This window comes from Elephantulus edwardii, unplaced genomic scaffold, assembly GCF_000299155.1.
Source record: "Elephantulus edwardii isolate Elephantulus edwardi_28Jun2011 unplaced genomic scaffold, EleEdw1.0 scaffold00030, whole genome shotgun sequence".
NCBI lineage: Eukaryota > Metazoa > Chordata > Mammalia > Macroscelidea > Macroscelididae > Elephantulus > Elephantulus edwardii.
The window spans coordinates 4,635,819-4,657,109 of NW_006399780.1; the positions used below are offsets into that span (position 1 = coordinate 4,635,819).

The window sequence follows — 21,291 nt, forward strand, 5'->3', positions numbered from 1 at the left end:
AATAATATTTCATACTATGAATGTTAATAGTTCTTTTCACAGGATCTTGATGCCCTATTTTAAGCTGATTATTAATGAAATTTTTTAAATGCATTTACATTGTTGTTTATCAGACATCTGATCTTTCATTCCTTCTTTGGCCCAAGCATCTTAACTAAAAGCCAGGATGGGGCAGGGTTCTGGGTTTTGTAGGGTCACTATGTGTCATTGTCAACTCAATGGCACCTAACAAAAATGATTAGCTTAAGGTTAGTAAAGAGAGCAAACCATCTGTATGCAATTCTTCTTTTGGTGACCAACTTGGAGATAAATATTCAATAGCCAACCAAAATGGTGAGTTTAAAATGATTCTCCATCTGTGCAGAAGTAAATTTAGATAGCTTTCTCTTTTAGGTTTGATAATTCATAAATAATTCTAAAAGGTAAATTTGATTTGGGAGAATTTCTATTCAGGATGTTCCTATGGGATAACTTTTATTGATGTAGATGTCTGTATTTTCCTTGATATATATTTAAATCTATTTTTTCCTTTTAGAAAGAATTCTGGAATAAATACAAAGGTAAGATATGTTTTCTATTTTCATTTTGAAAGAGAGGTTCATAAAATATTGAAAGGGGGGGAATGTGTTTTGAGAGGAACTCTTGAATTTCCTTTCTGTGCCTGTTAAAATCTTAAAATTTTCTCCTTTGAGATAGTTTCACAATGGTTATTATAAAATAGACATAAGATTCTACTTTTGTTGTGTATTTAAAGACATGGATTTAAATAATGTCTTTCTCATTTGATGATACCAAATTCCATGATAAAAAAAAATCCAATTATATTAACTAGAAATAAAAAATAGAACCTGAAATATTGGGGCAGCTAGTAAGGTATTTAAAAAAAATAAGTTGACTTAATGCTTAAAGCATTTGACATTGTTATTAATTTTTACTTTAAATTTTCAAAATTATTATCTAACCTATCTTTGTATTTGATGGTATAATAATACCAAGGACATTATTCTTAGATATCAGTCTTTAAATTGTAATTTTACCCTTGTATCACCTCTTGCCAGGCCGGCCCACTAAAGGCAAGCTTCGTTCTGCCAGCTGGCCCCTTGTTATTAGTAGCTTAGAGCTCCTCACTCTGCTTGAAACTACCAAACAATGCAGCAATACCTGGGGAGGCTTGATCAATAACCCAGTTAAATAAGCAGAACATTGTCAAACACCCAAATTAAAGGTGTCATGTACACAAAGCCACAAAAGGTGGTGATAAAATGAAGTCCGGCTAGGAGTTGTTTACAGGGAAATCAGGAGCAGTGTCAAGTTCATGTAAGTAATCTACAAGATGTGTGCCAAGACCAACACAGTTAAGCCATTTCCACTAGGATGTAAATAGTTTGCAAACTTTGGTTTCTACATTCTTTCTTTGCAGATGGGGACCAGTGTGAAAGCAGTCCTTGTCAAAATCAGGGCAAATGTAAAGATGGCCTTGAGCAATACACCTGCACCTGCTTGGACGGATATGAGGGCAAAAACTGTGAAATATGTAAGTGCCCAATGGAACAATCTTATGTCGTCTCTAATTTGTAAGGCCAATTTAATGCTCTATTCTACTCTACCATTACGTTGTTGTTGTTATGTGCTGACGAGTCGCTTGCGACTCATAGCGATCCTATCTACAACAGCCCTAAAATCTGCTCTGTCCTGTGCCAATCACATTGTCTCTGATACACCCATCCCAATTACCCCAGTCACTGAATCAATCCACCTCATAGAGGGCCTTCCCCGCCTGTGCTGTCCCTCCACCCTACCAAGCATGATGTCCTTCTCCAAGGACCCGTCCTTCCTTACAACATGTCCAAAGTATGTTAGACGGAGCCTCAGAATCCTTGCCTCCAAGGAGCCACCTAGTTTAACCCTTTCCAGGATGAATCTTTATGCTTTCCTAGAAGTCCATAGTACCCTCAATACTCTTCTCCAGCACCACAGCTCGAAGGCATCAATTCTCCTTCTATCCTCCTTGGTCATTGTCCAATCTCTCTGATGCATAAAAAGTGATAGCAAAGACCATGGCCTGTATCAGATGCACCTTAGTCTCCAGAGAGACACCATTGCTTTTCAGTACTTTGGAGAGGTCCCTAACAGCAGACTTTCCCACCGCAATACGTCTTTTAATTCCTGGCTACTAGTGCTAAGAGTGTTGACTGTGGAGCCAAGCAAACTAAAGCTGTGAACAATCTCAATCTCTTCACCATCCATCCTGATGCTGCCAATTGGCCCAGTGGTGAGAATCTTTGTCTTCTTGACATTAACCCTCAGTCCATATTGGAGGCTGCAGCAAACACTTCAGGTCCTCCTCAGTTTCAGCAAGCAGGGTTGTGTCATCTGCATAATGCAGATTGTTGATAAACCTTCCACCAATCCTGATACCACATTTCTCCTCATAGAGCCCAGCCTACCAGATAATCTGTTCTGCATATAGGTTGAAAAGGTATGGAGACAGAACACATCCCTGGCATATGTTCTTCCCAATTTTAACTATGTGGTGCTTCCCTGCTCTGTTTTGATGAATGCCTCTTGGTCCAAGTATAGGCTTTGCATTAGCACAATCAAGTCTTCTGGGATTCCCATTCTTCTCAGAGTCAGCCACAGTTTGCTATGATCCACACAGTCAAACGCCTTTGCATAGTCAATGAAACACAGATAGACATTCCTCTGGTATTCCCTGCTTTCAGCTAAGATCCATCTAACAGTAGCTACAATATCCCTAGTACCACGACCCCTTCGAAACCCAGCCTAGACTTCTTGCAGAAGAGATAAACTGGGTCTTCCAACATACTCATTTTGAGGTAAAATGAAAGAGTCATACATGCCTAAATTCTTCTGAAAGAGAATGGAGAACAGTATGAGACATGATATATATTTACTGATAAACAATTGATTGTTTTTCTTTGAGTAAATGCATTCCTCATCGTTTGTCAAATTCTTCATGATTACATGTGATTCTAAATCACATTTTCACTATCTTTGACAGTATAGACATCAATGGTAACAGCCTGGATTACATATTGATAAGAATTTGATACATTTAATTCATTTTACATAGAAAAATCACTAAGATTTTTTCTAATTGTAGTAATTAACTTTTTCATTAAAAATAAATGGGCTAAAAAATAAAATAAATGAGCTAGCATTAGGCCAGTTTTCTCTAAGGAGAAGAATTAGCATTTCTTTAAGATTAGTTCACTTTATCATCTTTAGGATATATTCCTCAATGGACTTTTCTCCAGTAGGAATATCATTTATGTATCAATACATTTGAAGTCTAGAGCTACCTCTTCTTCTCACCATTTGGCTAACATTGTCAATCAACAACAAATGTGTTCCCCAGGCTGTTACAAATGTTTTCTAAAATTAATCTGTGCACTGCAATTTTTTTCATCAAAAACCAAATAGAGAAATCTAAAATAATTTGCGGTAGGCTTGCATTTTCAAGTTTTATATTCAATATATATTGGGAAGAAGTTGGAGGTTTCTGGCTTCCATGTTTTCTGTGCTTCTAAATTGCATTCAACTCAGTCATAAGGTCCATTCAGATCCGTGGAAATCTAGCAATTTTGAAGGATTCAAAGCTCTAGGTGAAGGCAGTGTGCCATGAGCTTTGCATAGGCCACCTCACCACTTCTGCCCATATAAGGTAATTTTATCTCCTTTGTTTTACAAATGAGGGAACTGAGGTCCATTGACATTAAATTAGTAACCCAAACTCACATAGCCAGTAATGGAAAGAGTTGGAGTCTGGACTTGGGTCAGCTTGACTCCAAGACACATGCCTGAAACCACCTCACTGCTCATGGTTCCCTCCTGTGGGAACTAAATGCAGTTCTCAGTCTCCACGATACACATTTCCATACTGTGATACATTATGCCTTCCTGCCCTGTCTGTGGCACCCTGTGTCATGTTTCTCCGTATATCCCTGAAGCATTTTTAGCGTATAGTCTTGTTCATCTATACTCAGTACAATAGCTAGTACACAGAGGATACACAGCAACGGAGTTTGTTAGCAAAATGAGCAAATAAAGAACAAGACTTCAAAGAAAACCTCACCTAATTGAAACACAGAGTCAAAAACTAATTTACCACCAACCAACTTTTTTAACCCCCTCATCAGAGAGTAAACAAGGCCCTCTGTGTGCCTTTGTTCTTGTCTGAATTGCCACAGTAACTGATGGGATTTGAGTGAACAAAACAGCTACTCTGGCAAAGAATTTTCTGAAGTAAACCCTGTTTAAATAGTAGAGCCTGTAAACAAAACTTACCAGGCTTCATGCCCAAATTAGAGTTTTCATGACATGAATGAACGACCACAACTTTAATCCATCACCTTTAACCAAACTACAAACTAGACACCCAAGAGGCTAGTAATGGGTTTCTGGGTATCTCAAGTAAATCCAGGCCACAGCGGAGCTCTGGTGACATAGTTGATATGAATTCACCTAAGGCCGTCTAGGGGAAGCTAGGCAATCTCTTCTCATGCAACAAAAACCCACTAGAGCATCAGCTATAAGTCAATCCTGACTCCACAGCAATAAGTTTGGAATTTGAGGGGAACCGAACAGTTGATGGTTTGGATCCACCTGGCTGTGCTGCAGAACAAAGGCCTGGCAATCTACTTCTATAAGATTACAGCCATTCAAGAACCTACAGGGCACAGTTCTCCTCTGAAACACATGGGCTGTCATGAGTTGAAACCCATTTGACAGCAGTGGGATTTTCGGGGTTTTTTTCTAGTCTCCTCACCACCTGCCAAGCCCAAGGAAACCACACCATAGTCACTGAGTGTCTTTATTCCAAAAAGAATCAAGTGAATTTATGGTTGGAAGGGACCTCTGAGGCCACTGAGCCCCAGCCTCTGTTTGAACACATTGTATCCAGAGAGCCCACTCCTCATTCAGGCAGGTGTGCTGAGGTTAGATGACTAGGAGAAGGTGAATGAGTGCCCCAAGGAAAAAACACACAACCAGTCGGCGGTCAGCTGCTGAGGTTACCAGCACAGAGCTCTCTTCAGATAAAAAGGCATACTTTAATAATGAACATGCAAAATGAAGAAAGGACAGTTGAGTGGACAGGTCCTGAAAGGCAGCACCCTCAAGGGCCACACACTTCAAAGGAAACCTCAGCTAACTGCAGGCTACACAGAATCAAAGCCTGATTTGCTACCAACCAATTTTTAACCCTAATCACAGAGTAAACAAGGCTACTCTTATCATTGCATGGGTTTGTCTGAATTGCTAAAAAAACTGATGAGATTTGTTCTCTGAAGGATCTTGGTGTGGTGGTAGGGGCTCAAACATTAATAGGGGGACACTTTATTTCGTGGGCTCAGGAACTCTTGAATTTAAAGCAAGTGGCTGCAAATTGCAGGTCTGGGAGCATGGGGATTGGCAGGAACGATCCCATGTGTGTGTCACTTTCCTTCTGAAGGAAGGCTGACCAGCCCCAAGCTCCTGGCCACCTCAACCTGCTTTCCTAGTCATGTCCTCAGGCTCAACACGAATCTCTCTTGCATAGCCTTACGGAAATCCTGCAGCCTGGACAACGGAGACTGTGAGCAGTTCTGCAGTGAAGAGCAGAATGATGTGATATGTTCCTGTGCCAAGGGGTATACCCTGGGTGACAATGGCAAGTCCTGCGTCTCCAAAGGTAGGAAGAGTGTCTGAGGCCACAGCACAGCAGGGCTCCTGGGGTCAGGGTGGATGGAGAGTCTCCAGACTCAAGGGAGCAAGGCTGGTGCTTGGTGGGCAAATCCGACCCAGAGCATCCTGGGAGTGCTTGCAGGTGACGTAGAAGCTAGAGGAATGAGAGCATCTGGAGTCTGGGGCCCAGATAGTTGTGTTCAGACATGAATACTGAAAGCTTTAGAACAAACAAGCCTATTATTTTTGTGAACCAAATAAATGATTTAATTTTAATTTTCTCATCTGAAAACTGAATGTCACTAGCTACTGTCAACATTTCCATTCATGACAACCCTATGTGTGCAAAAGAGAACAGCACTGTAGGGCATTCAAGGCTGAGACCTTCTAGAAGCAACTTGCCAGGCCTATATCCTAAGGTGCCCCTGTGTGGAATCGAACTATCAACGTTTCAGCTAGCAGTCGAGTGCTTAACCATTTGCACCACCCATGAAGGCCTATCTGACATATGAGAGTCATGTTACCTGACTCCTTGGGAGAGTTAGGAGACAACTGGTATAAAGCATTTTGCATAGTACCTGACACAATAAGCTCTACAGAACTATGTAAATAAGGTGATGATGTCTTGCTAATGCAAAGAACAACTAAAATGCTCCCTATGCCCTCTACGGAACAGTAGAGAACATAGAGAGTACTGAAGTTGTCTCTGGGTGACACAAACAACTAACTGTTCAGCTACTCACAAAAAGGTTGGCTATTCAAATCTATCTAAAGGTGCCTCAGAAGGAAGACTGGGTGACCTACCTTTAAAAAAGTGAGTTGTCCAAAACACTAAGGAGCTCAGTTCCCCTTGGACACACAGATGAGGTCAGGTGGAGTGGAAAAGACACAGGTCCTCAATCACGGATGTGAAGATGGTGCAGGTAGAATGGGAAGAAGTGGATCAGGACAACAAGAACCAGGAGAACTATAATAATGAATCTCAAATTCTTTTTGCTCCAGGACAAAATGAATTTCTTTTCTTTTTCTTTCATTATAATCAGACTCTAGTAAGTCTGGCTTAGAACCTCACTCAACCCAGACTCACTGCCATGAAATCCGTTCCAACTCATGGTGACACAGCAGAGCCAAGTAGAACTACTCTTCCATAGTTTCTAAGACTGGAAATCTTTACAGAAACCTCATCTTTCTCCCTCAGACAAGGAAGTCTTGAACTTCCAACCTTTAGGTTGGCAGTTGAATCCTTTAACCATGCAGAATCTCATATGCGGTCTTTCTTACTATGGTCCAGAGTCAAAGCAACCCTCTAGGTTTCTGAGGGGGAAATAGAAATTCAGATTACTGAGGCTATAAATCACATAAGAGGAGACTGTCTATTTTTCACCTGAGAAACTGACGGTGGATTTGAACCTTGAGAAAGGCATGGCATTTGGGTTAGCAGGACAACTTCCTATAGATCACACCAGGAAAGAAAAAGAAAATTATGGGGACTGAGAAGGAACTGCAATTTGGTCCCTAGAAGTGGTGATTCCTGCCTCTAACCACAATAAGAAATTATTTAATTGGTCTCTAACCAACTGGACCCTCCACTGATATGGAAATGAATACAGGCCAAAGAGTTTCTAAATGTCAAACTTTCTGTGTAATTAAATCTACTTCTCAGTCCTCAGACTGATCCTAACTTGCTACTCAAAACGTACTTCCCTAACCAACCATTTTTTGCATCGCCTGAAAGTTTGTTGTAGAGTGCAGAAAGTTCATCCCAGAGGGTGCAGAAAGTTTATCCTAAATCACAGCTGCTTCATATGGCAGAACAGCATTGTCCTAAGGGTTCTCTAAAATATAGCACACGGGATCACCATGAGTCAGAATAGGCAAGACGGCAAACAACATGCTCTTTGTTAGATGTTATACAAAGCTCTACCATATTACTTTCTTTCAGGTTGCTCACACAGTGTTGCCTCTTGCCTGCAATATTATCTTTTGGGTTTTTCCTAACATTCCACTAGCAAATTTTTCAAGCATAAAGTAGAAAGAGTTCTACAAGTGAGCACCTATTCCCAACCCCCCATCATCCTGGACCCGATTCTTAATATTTTACTATCCTTACTTTGAAGACTTTGGTGGTGGAAATTTTCTTTGAGTGGCAGAAATGATTAATACACTTGACTGTTAACAAAGCCTTGGAAGTTCAAGTTCACCTAGAGGTATCTTGGAAGAAAAGCATGGCAGTCGACTTATGGATGATCACAGCCAGTGAAAACCCGATAGAGCACAGTTCTACACTGACACACATGGGTTTGCCTTGAATTGGAATTAACCTGATGGCATCTGGACCATTCTATTTGCTTTATCATCTTATCTATCTTCTATAGCTGACCCCTCCAGTGAGTTTCCAGCAGCAGTAAATCACCCCAGAGGAGATTGCCCATCTTTCTCCCATGGAGCAGCTGGAAGATTCAAACCATGTCCTTTTGCATTGGCAGGGCAATTTCTTACCTCTAAGCCACCAGAGCTCCCTATGTACTCATTTATTTCTTCAGTTTATTTTATTCTCAATTATGGTTTACATACAAAATTTAAATACATTGTGTATCATTCACGTATATTGCATTTCACACACTCCTACATTCATAGTTTCAAACAGTCTCTCATATACATTTACATTTTGTTTATAAAATTAATCATCATTCATCTATGACTACTATAACCTGATCTTTTCAGGTCCACATTGGATCTTTCCTAATTCCTTCACCCCTGCCCTCTCCACTCACCAAAGTCTGTTAGTCTAGTGATTTCCTCCCTCCCCACCCTTTGTTCCCTTCCTCCTCCCCCAGCTATTGTACTGCTGGGACTATATTCCAAGAGAAATAGAACTGAGACACAAACAGAGATTTGTACACCTATGTTCATAGCAGGATTGTCACGATAGGAAGAAAATGTAAACAACACAAATGTCTATCAACAAACGAATGGGTTGAGAAATTGTAGTATATTCACACAATGGAACTACACAGCACCCAGGAGAAATTATTTTGAAAAAATATTACATTACTTGGGAAAGGCTGGAAAGCATTATTCTTAATGAACTAACTCAGTCTCATAAGGACAAATATTGCATAAGACCATTATTGTAAAAATAGAATAATAACTAGTAAGATGTAAAGTCCTAAAGCCATCTTTTTTAATTTCAGCATAAATTGCAGAAATCTTGTGACTTCTCATTCACCATTTCGATATACCTACTATTATGGATTATTGCTATTGTTCAATACCATTTAATTGTTTCTGATGCATAGTGACCCTATATAACAGTGCCCAGCTGTATATTGTCTTCACATTGTTGCTGTGTCTGATTCCTTTATTGTACCCATTGTGGTAATCCCTATCTTTGAGAATTGCTTTTGGTTTTTTTTTTTCTGACCAAAATATGAAGCATGAAATATTCCTCCTGGGGTTGGCCCATCCTAATAACATGTCCAAAATTTGAGAGACAAAGTCTGGTCATCCCAGCTTCTAAGGCTGTGATTCTTTGAAGATAGATTTTGTTATGTTGTTGCTGTTAAGTGCCATCAAGTCATAGATAACTCATAGCGACCCTATGAATGAATGAAAGACCTGAACACTTGTATAACTTTCATTGTTTCTCCAAGTTCATAGAGTTTCTGGAGGCAAGCTGTTTCGGAATTGGATACCACTCCTGCTTCCAAGCTTGTTTTAATTGGGGAGCTCCACCAAAAACTGTCCACCATGGGTAACCATTATCACATTTGATACATCAGTGTCACAGTGTTTAGCATCAAAGCAACTATGAGCTACCTCTGTACAGCAGATGGACAGACCAGAGCTATATCACTTAGAAGAATGTTTGACCAAAAACAATTAAATGCCTTTTTAACTAGGAGGTCAAGGACAATGAACTTACAGCCAGTAAACAAAATAAAAAATCAGAGTCTTACCAGAACCAAAAATCAAGGATTTTGCTATAGAAGTACATAATAAAGTAGTCTTTGCCAAGACTGAGATTCAAAGGCACAAATCTTTTTTCTTGGATTTTCCTTATTCGTTGTCAACATCTCTCACCCATCTGAGACAATTAAAATGGCATGGCTGGGATCAGGTGCACCATAGTAGTCAAAGAGATATCATCACTCTTTTGACACTTTTAAAAAGGTCTTTGGCAGCAGATTTACTCAATGGAGTATAGCATTTCATTTCTTAAATGCTGTTTACATATCTGATATAACACTGTAAGAGAAATGAAAAATCCTCAACAACTTCAATCTTTTCTCCATTCATCATAATGTTTATTGGTCCAATTGTGAGGATTTTTGCTTTGCTTTGATGGCCTAGTGACAACAAGCTGCCCTGCAATCCTGAAGGCATGTGGTCCAAATCCACCAGCTGTTCTTCAGAAGGATGGGCAATCTCTTCCCATGTGATTAACTGCCTCTGAAAACTCATCAGAGGGGTCAGCTATGGGTCATTCTGACTTGAGGGTACACAACAACAACAACAATATGGAAATGTAATTCACACTGAAGGCTAGAATTTTAGTCAAGGATATTTTCATATGAGGGCAAATCATAATACAATGAAATGCACAAATCTGATGTGAACTTTGTTCATTTTTAGCTATTGTATTCACCTATGCAATACAAACCCTGTCAAGATATATATTATTTTCCTCCCAAAAAGTTCCTGCATACCTCATTCCAGTTACTTAAGAACCCTCTTGTCCCTCACTCTTTATCGCTCCCATTTTTTTAGATGCGGAAAGTGCAGCTCAGAACTACAAATTAGGCTGTCCAAAACCACACTCCTTTGCTAATATATCCACGCTGGACATTCCCCCAAGGCCCCTCTAACTCGAAAGCTGTGTTTGTTCTACTCTGTAGTGAATGATGTATGTGATTTACCTAATATATCTAGGGCTGTTCTTTTTTCTTTTAGAGCCTTTCCCTTGTGGAAAACGCACAATAGGACGAAAGAAGAGGTCTTTATCCCAGGTCGACAACAGTGGAAGTTTCCCTGTGAACTCCACCCTGGATGACTATGGTCCTACAGAAGAGCCTTCTGACCTGCTCTCCTCCAATCAGACAGAAGACGAATCTAGAGATCTCATACGTATAGTGGGAGGAGAGGAATGCAAACAGGGGGAGTGTCCCTGGCAGGTAACTATGGCCATGTTCCCTCTGTCACTTAACATCTCCAAATCAAGCTTTAACTAGATCACCATCAGTTCCCCCCCCCAAAAAAAAATACAACCAAAACCAAACCCCACATGCATGGGTCATAAAAGTTGAGCTCTTGGCTACTATCTAAAAGGCTGAAGGTTCAGACACACCCAGAAGCACTGTCTTCTTCCCCTTCCTTTGTTCACTTCTCACCTTATTTCCCCTGCCCTGTTTTGCCCCCTTCTCTCTGCCTTTTTCCTTCCCTAATTGACAATACTTATTATGCTTCAAAGAGCTGGACAATGACTAAGGATGACAGAAGAAGAATAGATGCCTTCGAGTTGTGATGCTGGAAAAGAGTCTTGAATATATCATAGACTTGGAGAGGGTGAAACAAGTCTCTCCATGAAGGCTAGGATTTTGAAGCTCTGCCTCACTTACTTTTGGGCATGTGGCCAGGAGAGATCAGTCCTTGGAGAGGCACATCATGCTTGGAAGCATGGATGGACAGTGCAGGAAAGGGAGACCCCGGGTGAAATGGACTGAAACAAGAACTGGGGCAATGGGGGTTGATGTGTCAGAGTTAGTGAGTCTGGTGCAGGACAAGGAAGGGTTCAGAGCTGCTGTACATAGGGTCATTGGCACATAAGAACAATAACATACTATGACAGGTTTGGAAGCAGGAGTGGCATCCACTTCCTAAATAACATGCGTCTGGAAACTCTATGAACTTTGATATGTTGATAGTTGTAGAGGAGCTTCAGGTCTTTTGTGCATAGGGTCACTGTGAGTCATGCTCAACTGGAAGGCAATCAACACCAACAATTGAGAAGGAAGCTTTCCAATATTTACTGCGTACCTCTCCTATGCTTGGTGCTTTTAAGGATAGCTTTTAAGGATAGTTAAGTTGTGAACTACTCACCAAAAAGTTGGGGTTCAGACCCATGCACTTCAAAAAGACAGGCCTGCCAACCTGCTTCTGTGAGGCCATAGCCTTGAAAACCCTATAGCGCAGTTCTACTTTGCTCATATGAGGTCACGTGAGTCCAGACAGATTGGACAACAACTAACAATAGTACAGAGTCAAACTTGGTACAAAGGTGAGACACAAGTTTTCAAGTCTTTGAGAATCAGCAATCTATGACACAGATGTGCCTCAGAAGGAGCCAGTCTTGAGCACATCTCAAGACTGAAGAGTGTCCCTTCATTCTCCACCACTGTGAACTCTGAGAGCTTTAAACCCTATAGGTTAAATGAGTGCTAAGACACAGAGGTAGGGGTTAAATGAGTGCTAAGACACAGAGGTAGGAGGAGAAGATCAAGTGCCAAGAGGGAGATTTTAATCATTTCCCACTGCCCACAAAGCCACCAATCACCTCAAGAATAGGTTTGAGGCACTGAACACTGATGACTGAAGATCAGTTGTGGGATGACACGAAAGATCTCATTCCTGGAAAAAGCAAAAGGCCCTTATAAAGATAAAGAAGGAAGAAAAGACCAATATGGATATCAGAAGAGGCTCTGAACATTGTATTACAGCATCAAGAGGACAAAACAAAGGGAAGAGATAAACAGAAGAGTTCAAAGAGCAGCTTAAGAAGACAAAAAAAAAAATAAAAAAAAAAAGAAGACAAAGCAAAGTATTATAAAAGGAATATTCAAAGAGCAGGAATTGGAGAATAAAAAGCGAAGAACTAGTTTGGCATTTCTCAAGTTGAAAGACCTGAAAAACAAATTCAAGTGTCAGGAAAAATCGTGAATGATTCAGGAAGCATCAAAAGATGATATCAAAAGAGGGAATACATGGAGACACTGTGCCTTGACTGACACTGAAATATTTCAGGAAAAAGAGCCAATGATGATGATGGAAGAAGTTAAAAAGTCTTCACCACAGGGCAAATAGGCAACATCATGATAGAGAAAAGATTAAATTTGTTAGTGATTTCATCTTTGATAGCCAATGAACAACTTTGGTGGCAGCAATCAGGAGATCAGGGGATGTATATAGCATTGACAAAGTCTGCTGTCAGGGACCTCTCCCAAGTACTGAAGAGCAATAATGTCAGTTTGAAGATTAAGCCTGATTCAAGCCATGGTCTTTTCAATCACCTACTCTGCATCTGAGAGCTGAACATAGAATAAGGATGACAAAAGAAGAATTGATGCCTTTGAGTTGTGGTATAGAAGAGTACTGAATAATATCCCATAGATTGCCAAAAGGACTAATAAATATGTCTTAGAGAGAGTACAATTAAACAGAGTATTCCTGGAGGATGGCCAAGTTTTGTCTCAGATACTTCAGGCATGTTTCTAGAAGAGGCCATTCCTTGGAAAAGGACATCATGCTGGAAAAGGTGGAGGATCAGTGGAAGACTGGAAAACCTTTAATGAGAAGTTGACACAGTGACTTTGAGAGTGGGCTCAAATGTGTTGGGAATGATACGGATGGCACAGGATAGAACAGGGTTCAGAGCTGTTGTTCATAGGATCACTGTGAGTCATACTGGGCTCAACAGCACCTAACAATAACCACAACAGAGTCCATGAAGTCACACCTGACAAATACTTTCTCCAAAGACCATCTGACTGTTAGTAGATGTCATCAAGCCAGTTCTGATTATAATGACCCTATTATGTACAACAAAATGAACCCTACTTAGTCCTGTACTATGCTCATAATTGTTATTAGACTTGAGCTCATACAGTCACTATGTTAATCTAGATCATTGGATGTCTTCTTTTTCATTAACCTTCTGCTTCACCAAGCATGATGTTCTTCAGGAACTGGTCGCCTCTAACATGCCCAGTGTATATGAGATGAAGTCTCACTATCCTTGTTTCCAAGGAGCGTTCCGACCACACCTCTTCCAAAACTGATTTGGTTGTTCCTCTGACCATTCATGGTATATTCAATATTCTTAGCCAACATCAATTATTCCTTGGTCCTTCTTACTCATTGTTCAACTTTCATGTGCATGCTGTTGTTATGTGCCGTCGAGTTGTCTGAGACCCATAGAGACCCTATATATCGCAGCACTGAACCCTGCCCTGAGCCAGTCTCACTTAATTCTGACAAACCAACCCCACCCCTCCCCATTGCCCACTACTGGAGTCAAACAACCTTACTCCCCAAAGGGATATTTTTACTCTAGCCCTTTAAAGAGGTCCTCTGCAGCAGATTTTCCTAATCAACAAGTCATTTGCTTTCTTAACTGCTGCTTCTGTGGGTGTTGGTTATGGATTCAAGTAAAATGAAATCACCTGCCTATTCAGGAGTATCAACTGCAGGCACATCAGCAACTAAAGTGATTGCCATAAGTGGGAAAAACAACAACTCCCTCCAAGACATTGAAAAACATGCATGGCATTCCAGCGATAATAAGGACAGCTTCAGAGGAAAAGACACATGGGGAAAACATGAGAGGGCCATCCTCACGTGGCCTCGCACTTGGCACATACTAGGAATTTAGTAAATGTTGGTTGGAGAAATTGTCACTTTATTAATTGTTTTCTAAAGCAAAGACAAAGCAGGGTTGATACAGATACTAAAATCGTGCTGTAGAGCTTCAAAGAGTGATTTGTGGGACCAAAGTTGGGAAGGTTCCATGGTTAGGCAAGAGGGAACAGGTGGGGCAGTCGACATGCTACACAGAATTCTCAGGGTGGTAACCAGATGGGGTAAAGGTTTAAAACTCTGGATTGCAACCATGTTAGGCAGCAACAAGGAAGGAGATACAGGTGAGTAAAGCAGAATTAGTAGCTTTGGGCCTTATATTCCAATATAAAATGTTGAGGTTTGATTCCAGAGACATAGAAGATGGAGGAAGACAAGTTTTTAAACAGGGGAAAGGACAACAGAGGGCAGGATGACAGGAAAGGAAAAGTCCTTCCGGTGGAGCTCTAATTAAGGTGGGACATGAGACCACCATTGTTAGGTGGAAGAAATGGGAGGGGAAATTTGAGTTGAGGGGACAGTGGAAAATACACATTAGAAAAATAAAAGGGGGAGGAAATAAAGGCTCTTTTCAGTTTCTCTTCTTAGATGAAAGACTAACAGAATCTGCCTAGCCTTCTTTGCAGGCTAAGTTGTTCCCAAGCTTTCACCTAGCTTTGCAGACCCAACCCTAGAATCACTAACTTTCCCACTGCAGGCTTTACTCGTAAATGAGGACAATGAAGGTTTCTGTGGAGGCACCATTCTGAGCGAGTACTACATCCTCACTGCGGCGCACTGTCTCCACCAAGCCAAAAGATTCAAAGTGAGAGTAGGTAAGTGATTGCCCCTCAGCACCCCACAGGCACCACAGAAAGGGGTAACAACTGTATCACTTATTTATACACTATTGTTGTTGTTATGTGCCATCGTCAAGTAGGAACTCACTCATAGCTGACCCTCCAGTAAGTTTTTTTTAAGCTTTAAGCAACAGAAGGGAAATGCCCATCATTGAGTGTCCCATGGAGTGGCTAGTGGATTTGAACTGCAGGACTTCGAGTTGGCAACATAACTCTTTTCCACTAGGCCATCAGACCTCCCTAGGCCTCACAAATAAGGAGCTCTAGTTGGGGCCCTTTTGCTACCAAACTCTGAAATATTGCTTAATAAAAAAATACAGTGTGAGCTATCAGTTCCATCCACATAAGCCATTTTTGGTGCAGTACTTACATATTGGGCTGCTGACCAAAATGTCGGTAGTCTGAATTCAGCAGCTGCTCTGAGGGAGTGGGGTGAGCACTCTCCCACTGCTAAGATTAACAGCCGGAAACTTACTGGAAGTTGATCAAGTCAGAACTGACTTGACAGCAGAGCCTGTGGCCATGTTCAAAACAGCAGAAAAAAAACTTTAGGTGGTACTATTTCATCATTGAACTCTCAGCATCAACTTATTGCCATCGAATTCAAACTGCCTCATAGCTCACCCTCCACTGATTTTTCAAGAGACACATGGGAGGAGATTGCTCATCATTCTCCCCTAGAATCACTGGTGGATTCAAACCATCAGAGAAGCACAGCCCTTGGATTACTACCACCACAACTCTCTATGAACTAGACACCATACCTCCATTTAATATAATATATAAAATATCACCAAAAGATATGACCAAAGATTGTTCTGTGTGTGTATATATGTACATACATACATACATACATAGTGCATATTCTGATGGTGGTGTTGCTACATACCATCAAGTCAGAACAATCATAGCTGATCCTCCACAGGGGGATAAATTATGTGGGAAGGGATTGCTCATCTTTCTGTTGGATTTGAACCACTTGCCTTTGACTTGGTAGTGCAACTCTTACCACTAAGCCACCAGAGTTCCCTAACGTATATTCTAGAATACTGAAATTACAGGTAATTTTTATTTGCTTCTTTATGCTGTCTCTACTTTTTAAATTTTCTAAAATAACTACCACTTTTTAATCAGGAAAGAAAATTTATTTTACAAGTAACCAAAATTTTTTTTCATTTCAGAACATAGTTTTATTTAGTATATATTACAAAGGTGCTATAGTAGAATCTTTGGGTTGCAGTGAGCACGTTAATTACTTATACTATTCAGAGATGCTAAATGCCGTGTCATCAGCACAACTAATTACTATTATATTTCTTATCACCTCTCAGGTGATCGGAACACTGCGAAGGAAGAAGGTAATGAAAGAGAACACGAAGTGGAACTGATAATAAAGCACAACAAATTTGTTCTTGACACCTATGACTATGACATCGCTGTCCTAAGATTGAAGACACCCATCACATTCCGGATGAACGTGGCTCCTGCCTGCTTACCCGAGAAGAACTGGGCGGAATCAACGCTGATGACTCAGAAAACGGGAATTATCAGCGGGTTTGGGCGGACCCATGAGAAGGGCCGAATGTCTACCACCCTCAAAATGCTGGAAGTGCCCTATGTGGACCGAAACACGTGCAAACTGTCAAGTAGTTTTGCAATCACTCAAAATATGTTCTGTGCAGGCTACGACTCGAAAACTGAAGACGCCTGTCAGGGAGACAGCGGGGGTCCCCATGTCACTCGATTCAAAGACACCTATTTTATTACTGGCATTGTTAGCTGGGGAGAAGGATGTGCGAGGAAAGGAAAATATGGAATCTATACAAAAGTCACCTCCTTTCTCAAGTGGATAGATCGGTCAATGAAAACCAGGCCGGGAGTCCAACGGAGGCCTCTAGCCGTCTGATCTTATGTTTGGACTCTTCAATCCATTAATTTCAGATAGTTTTCTTTAAAGCAGTTCCACTCTAAGACCTTGGAAACTGTTTGGTGTTTTGCTTTGCTTTACTTTGTTTGCTTGGTTTATTGTTTTTAAATACTTAACTTGGGGGAAGGGATTGTATAACACCTGTGTAACAGTGAAAGAATTTTTCTATTACTTTTCAAAGAGAAGAGCCACTTGGGAGGAGGGAGGGGTGGGCAGGGAGAAAAGTGCAACAATGAATGAATGGAAATCCTCTGTAATCTTTCATTAAAATTAATAATAATTTAAAAAGTTAAAAAATAACCATTTTGAACCCTGTGAACAACAGATCTGAACCTTGCCCTATCCTGTGCCATCTTTGCCATCTCTGATACCATCATATAATTAAAGTCACTATGACAGTTGATCTTGTTGAAGGTCTTTCTCTCCTTCACTGACTCTCCACCTGTCCCAGCATGATTTCTTTTTCTAAGGACTAGCCCCTCTGAAAACATGTCCTACGTGTGAGACAGTTTCACCATTTTTGCCTCTGAGAATCGCCCTGGTTGCACTTCCTCTGAGACAGATTTGTCTGTTCATCGGGCAGTCGGTGGGATATTCAGTACTCTTCTCCAACACCACAATTCAGAGGCATCAATTCTTCATGCTAATTCATTAGCCAACTTTCACATGCATATGAAGCAATTGAAAAGACCCCATGACTCAGATCCAGTGTACCTTAGTTTTTAAACTGAGTTCCTTGCTTTTTAACATTTTGTTAAGGTCCTTGACAATAGTTTCCCAAAGCAACACGACTTTTGATTTCTTGAATGCTTTTGAATGATTATATATCCAACTAAGATTAAATAATTGACAACTTCAGTCTTTTCTCAATCTATCATACTGCTGCCTATTGGTGCAGTGGTGACGATTCTGAATTCCAATATGAAGGTAGGAAATAAACAGTAATGCTTGCCAAAGAGCTCTGGTGGCATAATGGTTAAGTGTTTGGCTCTTAATTGAAAGACTGGCAATTTGAACCCACCCAGTGGATCCTCAAGTCAACCTCAATTTATGGCATGTGTGTCAGAGTACAGTTGTGCTTTATAGTATTTGCAATGGCTGTGATCATTCAGCATGTGTTTGCCAGGCCTTTCTTCTGAGGTACTTCTGAATAGATTTAAACCAATGTTTCAGTCTGTCGCTGAGTCCTTAACCACTTGTATCACCTGGTAAATTCTTGAGTCTAATCTTTTCCTGTAAAGGAAGGGAGGACATTCTTATTTGGAACACTAACGCTGCCTTCCCCTAGACAGGTTGTTAAAGTTCTTCTGGAAATGTTATGCTTTAATAGAAAAGTCCGCTCCTAAAAACTATGTTGTTGTTATGTGCCATCGAGTCGTTTCTGACTCATAGCAACCCTATGCACAACAGCTCTAAACCCTGCTCTATCCTGCGCCAACCGCACCGCCTCTGACACACCCATCCCGATTACCCCAGTCACCGAATCAATCCATCTCATAGAGGGTCTTCCCCTCCTGCGCTGTCCCTCCACCCTCCCAAGCATGATGTCCCTTTCCAAGGACCCGTCCCTCCTGGCAACATGTCCAAAGTATGTCAGACAAAGCCCCAGAATCCTTGCCTCCAAGGAGTAGCTTGGTTTAATCCTCTCCAAGATGTATCTGTTTGTTTTCCTGGCAGTCCATGGTACATTCAGTACCCTTCTCCAGCACCACAGCTCAAAAGCATCCACTCTCCCTCTGTCCTCCTATAATCAAGGTATTTCTTGTTTGTAGAGCGTTTTTCTTTTCTGATTGGCCCAGACTGTCCAACCTTAGCCAACTATACTTAGGACATTTGAGAAAAATGGCCAAGGTTTTTATGAGCACTGATAACAAGATAGAATCGGGACACCCAGCAGTCTGGGGGCACGTGCAGCTCCTGTGCAACATCACCCTCAGGGTCACAGAGTTCCCAGAGTGCCAACATCACTTCCCTGCGTGCAGGTCACTTTCCCACTTGGCCTGGATTTTCCTTGTTCATATCTGCTGTGAACTAGACAAGAGCGGTGAAATGCTTCTCTGGGTGACTATTGTAAAATGCAGTTACTGGTTAAGAAAAGGCCCAGCAAGCTGCACAGCATGAATATTTTTAACTGATTCAGATAAATAATTGAGTCATTCTTCAGGCTGACTTCACATTAGAATCACCTGAGAATCTTTAAAAAAATACCAATTGCAAATGTCAGAATTTCCAGCTGAGCTGTTTTTCTTAAGTGTCACAATATATAATCTGTCTACTAACTGAAAATTAAGCAGTTCGAATTACCAGTAGCTTCATAGGGGAAAGATAGGCAGTCACTTCCCCAGCCTCAGAAACCCAATAGGGGGTCACTATGAATTGGGACCAACTTGATAGCAATAGGGTTTGTTGTATTGTTGGGTTTTCCCCCCTCTCTGTGGCACAAGTCAGTCTGTTTTACATGGTTAAGGTCCTGGCATTGTCTCCTACACACCAGCTGACAACTAAGCCCTCCAGTACCATGGTTCTCAGCTTTGGCTACTTATCATAATCATCTAGCTATAGCCAGATCGAGGAAATTGGAATCTCTGGAGTAGAACCCAGGCATCGGTAGTTTTAAAAATTTCTCACATGATACCAATGTGCAGTCATGGTCGAAGGTAGAAAATAAAGGGTGGTACATAGGAAACTCTGGTTGCTTAATGGTAAGGAATTGCACTCTTAATCCAAAAGCATACAGTTTGAATTCATCAGTTGCTCCATGAGGGAAATGTGGGCAATCTCCTCCCATGTGATTTACTGCCTCTGAAAACTTAATGAAGGGTCAGCTATGGCTCAGTTCCAATTCTACAGAATCAACAACAATAAGATGCACCAAACGGGAGCTCTGGTGGCCAAGTGTCAAGGAGTTGCACTACAAACTTAAAGGCAGGTAGTTCGAATCCACCAGCTACTCTGCAGAAAAAAGTTGGGCATTCTCCTCTGGTGGGATTTATAGCCTCTGAAAACCCACTGGAAGGTTAGCTATGAGTCAGTTCTGATTCAATAGCACACAACAATGACGTACCAAGGAGTTCTAGTGCCCCTTATGGCACAACTATTAAATGCTTGAGTGTCAGCTGCAAAAGTTGATAGCTGGAGAAAGATCTAGAGAACTGCTCCCATAAAGAATACAGGCTACAAAGATTACATTTGTATTCTGTCACATGAGTTTATTATGATTTGAAATTGACTTGACAGCACCTAACATCAAATTGAATCAGAAGAAAGATTGTCATGAGGGGTGCTCTCCATCTATAAAAGAAAAACTAAATCCGTTTCCATCACTTGACTCTAACTCATCGAGACATATGTCTAAGTGGAACTGTTCTCCATAGGTGGCTGGAATTTACACCATCTGTTTATAAGCAGCCAAGCATTAACCATTTGCACCATCCAGAGGTTTCTCTTTCCTCAATTTAATCAGCCCCTATTGTTTTTCCTTTAACCCAACTTCAGTTAATTACAATGTCTAACCAATCCTTTATTGTACATCTATCACTATTAAACAAAAAAGTAGCTGTCAAGTAAGTTGGACTCAAGTTCCTGGATGTCATAAATAATTACATATTTGATGACTGATCAAAAGATTAACAAATTTATACAGACGAAAAGTAAGTATGATCTTGGCTGAAAACAGAGAGTACTAGAGGAATGGTATTTTACTGTATAGATCACAACAAATTGTGGCTAACCTTGGGAAGAATGGGAATCCCAGAACATTTGACTGAGCTCATAAAAAACCTATAATTGGGACAGGAAGCAGTCATCAGAATGGAGTAAGAAAACACTACAGTTCAAAATCAGGAAAGGAGTGCATCAGGAATTCATCCTGTTTTTATACCTTTTCAATCTGCATGCAGAACATATCATTTGAGAGGCTGTACTTTATGAGGAAGAATATGGCATCAGGATTGGATGTGGCATCATAAAAAAACCTGTGTTATGCAGCTGAAATTGAGAAGGGCCCAACATCCTTGCTGCAGAGGGTCAAGGACTATAGTCTGCAATATAGATTTAAGCTCAGTATCAAGAAAATGAAGATTCTCACCATGGGACTGAACCAATTGGCAGCATCATGATTGATAGAGAAGGGATTGAGATTGTTAAAAATTTCAGCATGCTTTGTTCCACAATCAACACTCTTGGTACTAGCAGTCAGGAAATCAAAAG

The 21,291-nt window shown here is 40.8% G+C and overlaps 1 protein-coding gene across 1 annotated transcript in view; it reads left to right on the top strand.

Moving 5' to 3' along the window:
* The window catches only part of F10 (coagulation factor X), a 46,099-nt gene extending 29,038 nt beyond the window's left edge, over positions 1-17,061 (top strand). The window contains exons 3-8 of the mRNA XM_006883956.1: positions 536-560; positions 1,421-1,534; positions 5,561-5,692; positions 10,639-10,859; positions 15,014-15,131; positions 16,487-17,061. Coding sequence (XP_006884018.1) covers positions 536-560; positions 1,421-1,534; positions 5,561-5,692; positions 10,639-10,859; positions 15,014-15,131; positions 16,487-17,061 — 1,185 coding nt within the window. The remainder of the gene's footprint in view (positions 1-535; positions 561-1,420; positions 1,535-5,560; positions 5,693-10,638; positions 10,860-15,013; positions 15,132-16,486) is intronic.
* Positions 17,062-21,291: the final 4,230 nt, after the last annotated feature.